The sequence below is a fragment of the Triticum dicoccoides genome, unplaced genomic scaffold (assembly GCF_002162155.2).
Source record: "Triticum dicoccoides isolate Atlit2015 ecotype Zavitan unplaced genomic scaffold, WEW_v2.0 scaffold236568, whole genome shotgun sequence".
Taxonomy (NCBI): domain Eukaryota; kingdom Viridiplantae; phylum Streptophyta; class Magnoliopsida; order Poales; family Poaceae; genus Triticum; species Triticum dicoccoides.
The window spans coordinates 1-828 of NW_021247797.1; the positions used below are offsets into that span (position 1 = coordinate 1).

The 828-nt window shown below is 49.6% G+C and overlaps 1 protein-coding gene across 1 annotated transcript; it reads right to left on the minus strand.

Annotated features, from left to right (window-relative positions):
- Positions 1 to 9: 9 nt before the first annotated feature.
- On the minus strand, positions 10 to 711 carry LOC119345419 (the record flags this gene model as incomplete). Its single annotated transcript, XM_037615504.1, has 1 exon — positions 10 to 711. A coding segment is annotated over exon 1 (682 nt), but the record flags the coding sequence as incomplete, so codon positions are not given.
- Positions 712 to 828: the final 117 nt, after the last annotated feature.

Here is an 828-nt window from a genome sequence, read left to right on the forward strand (position 1 = left end):
AGTGCTTACAAAGTGCAGCGAACAACTCGACCTGGAAAGTCTTAAGGTCCACCGAAAAGTATCGAAACTCCAGCTTGTCTCGTGAAGATTTTAAGTACACCGTGTACATGAGCAGGAATCCCCCGGCTGCACCAACTAGATGCACATCCTTTACCGGTAAAGGGATGACCTTCTCCACATGCCATTGGTTATTTGTCAGAATGGAATACGCGAGCCAAATTCGGCGATCTTTGACGTCCTTATCATAGCCGTTACCTGTAGTGAGCATCCCGAGCATTCCTTTTTCTGCCTCGACAAGGACAAATCTTTTACTCCCTAGTGACTCAGATTGGAGGTTGACAGTAGAAAACTCCATTGCGCGCAAGTCAAGCACAAGTAATTTGTTCTGCAATTGCAAATGCCAATAGAAGCATCCACGGATGAATTGACGACTTGACAGCCCAGGATCAGACTTCACAAATGAAGCAAGTGTGGCCGACGTACCCCATTGGTCATAAGTAAGAACATGCCATTGTCCATTCAGTGAGGAGAAGACCAGAAGCAACAGATTCATTCTGCATTGCGCCAAGCATATCACCCTGAATGACAAGGGGTCCTTCTTGTCCTCACCGGGAGCAAGGAAAGTCTCCACTTCGAGGAGTTCCCGTTTATGGACCAGCGCGTTCAGGTCAACGGGGATGGCCGGCAGCATGATATAGCGACGGTGCACTGGGTCGCACACCGTGAAGCCCATGAATGCGTCTACCAACAAAATTTCTGACCAGGATGCCGGCCATGAGGACACGTCCGTCAGAGAAGTCAATTGGACTCCAGGTACGGCCGGCGGTG